Source organism: Zophobas morio, unplaced genomic scaffold, assembly GCF_036711695.1.
Source record: "Zophobas morio isolate AGI-343-1 ecotype UQ-CSIRO unplaced genomic scaffold, CSIRO_AGI_Zmor_V1 ptg000157l, whole genome shotgun sequence".
NCBI classification, from domain to species: domain Eukaryota; kingdom Metazoa; phylum Arthropoda; class Insecta; order Coleoptera; family Tenebrionidae; genus Zophobas; species Zophobas morio.
The window spans coordinates 96,114-98,193 of NW_026972261.1; the positions used below are offsets into that span (position 1 = coordinate 96,114).

At 28.4% G+C, this 2,080-nt stretch overlaps 1 protein-coding gene across 1 annotated transcript; it reads right to left on the bottom strand.

Moving 5' to 3' along the window:
- Positions 1-330: 330 nt before the first annotated feature.
- On the bottom strand, positions 331-1,757 carry LOC135145565 (uncharacterized). The gene is made up of 8 exons (XM_064077683.1): positions 1,666-1,757; positions 1,445-1,612; positions 1,261-1,392; positions 993-1,200; positions 799-916; positions 647-743; positions 467-574; positions 331-413 (listed from the first exon to the last, which is right to left on the bottom strand). Exons 2-8 carry the CDS (start codon positions 1,595-1,597, stop codon positions 360-362), a joined length of 870 nt encoding a protein of 289 aa, XP_063933753.1. The 5' UTR covers positions 1,598-1,612; positions 1,666-1,757; the 3' UTR covers positions 331-359.
- Positions 1,758-2,080: the final 323 nt, after the last annotated feature.

Here is a 2,080-nt window from a genome sequence, read left to right on the forward strand (position 1 = left end):
AATATACTTCTATATAGCAAAAGTATTAACAGGCATCCAGCTAACAATAATATTATGAAAAAATTAAATTATTTATATTTTTAAATCTTTACGCCTCAATACTTTCGAATTTTTTTAATTAAAAAGTAAATATATTTACTTCTGTAATAACAAAAGTGTTAGTCCAAATCGTTTAAAAAATTAACTTTAAATATAATGGAAAAAATAGGGAATTTTTTTTAAAAATTTTTATCATTTTAAAAAAAACTGTAAACAAATATAAAATAATAATGGTATAATAAAAAAAATTGATATATTTAAATCTTGACTTAAAATAATTTTTAAACGTTTGCTAGTTATACCAAGTAAATATTTCTAAGTTATTTTCTTTTGGATCTTTTAGGTAAAAATCGAGCAGCTTGAGAATTAAATCTCTGTAAAAAAAAATTAATTCAGACATAGATTATACATACCATATAAAAAGTACTTTTTTATTTTTCTCTGCCTTGGTGTTTCCGGTAATAATAACACTGTTGCTATTACTACACTCCTCGTGGTATTCTCTCAGTGAATGTTTCTTGTGGAGCTGAAGAAACTTTAGTAACAAAAAAAATTAAAAAATTTATTAAAAAAAGTTAAGAATCGCCTTAGAAAATTTAAGTAATACTTTGCTGTATATATTAAAGTTTCTCTGCTTCTCGGAGTTTTTTTTTTCGCTTAACACTACCAGCTCCTTAACGTTAATGCAGCTTTTAAGCTTTTTACTAAAATGCATAATTAAAGAATATTATGATAACAAAAACTTTTAAAAAAAATTACCTGCTGTTTTGCGGACTGTCAGCTTTTAAAAAAGTTAATAACGTGTCAAGTAAAAAAAGCTTGAGGGCTTTAGTGCAGCCCCCAATAAAGCAAGACTCGTCGAGGATTTTTACTAAATCTAAAAAAAAAAATAAACAATAAAAATAAAAATTGCACAGCGGATTTTTCTATATATGCTGATAAGCAGTAAAAACCCTCCACGTGCTCCAGTTCTACTTCTTCATCAGACAACTCTTCCTTTGTCTCGAGGCAAAATTGAAAGTCGAATGTTAACTCTTTAAGTAATTTTGATAAAATGTTTGTTATACAATAACAAACAAAATTTGTTTCTTCATGAGTTTCGTAGGGAAAATAGGCTAAATTTTCCGTTAAGAACTGCAAATAAAGAAAGGGCTTTTCCTCCTGCAATATTTTTGTTAGCAACACTAAAAAAAATTTTTTTTCATAAGCCAAACTAATAACATTCATAAAAGCCGAAAGCAACGTTTTAATAAATCGCTGGCGGTAAGAGATTGAGTCCTTTTTAATAATCCAATAAATGTTATTCAGTATACTGGCAGGTGGATTCCCTTCAAAGCCGATTCCTTTAAATTTCTAAGTTTATTTTATATTAGTATAAAGGTTACTAACAATTTATTAATATTACGTCATAAGGACTACTCAGCACTAGTTTAAAGCATAATTCGACTCCTTCCAATAACTTATTCATTATAAACTTTTTGTGCTGCTGGTATAACTTGTCCAATAAAAACTTAGAACGTTCCTTGAGAGCCAATTCGCGGTCGCCTTGTAGCGCCATGACGTAAGGTATGCACTTCAAGTCAAATACAAAGGAATTAATATACATAAAAAGGATAAGAAACGCACGGTGATTGGATGAGCAATGCCTTGCGTAGTTATCTGGTCCAATAAGGAAAGAGTCACTGCGCGCACTGAAAGGTTTTGGTGAAAAGTGCACTGAATAATTTCTTTGATAAGAGTTTGCGTGACATTAATGCGAATACTAATTTATAATAAATAAAGTTATTAGGGATTAAAGAGCAAAATAATAAAGTATAAAAATTTTATTTAAAAGTAAATAGTAGGTTTTATATTAGTATTGTAAATATTAATTATAAAAAGAAAACTTCACTAAAAAAGAGTTAAACACAAACTTAATAACGTTTAACGGTACGAGCAATGTACCTCGAATTCTTGTCAGTGTGCTTTAAATCCGGCAAATCATCATCGCTCTTTTGTCCTTTACTATCCAATAAGAATATGAGATTTTCCAAAACTTGCC

Coding starts and splice junctions, on each gene's coding strand:
- LOC135145565 (XM_064077683.1), bottom strand. CDS start 1,597: ATGGCGCTACAAGGCGACCGCGAATTGGCTCTCAAGGAACGTTCTAAG. Junction 1,393..1,444: donor TGCTGAGTAGTCCTTATGAC/GTAATATTAATA, acceptor AAATAAACTTAG/AAATTTAAAGGAATCGGCTT. Junction 1,201..1,260: donor TGCTTTCGGCTTTTATGAAT/GTTATTAGTTTG, acceptor AAAATATTGCAG/GAGGAAAAGCCCTTTCTTTA.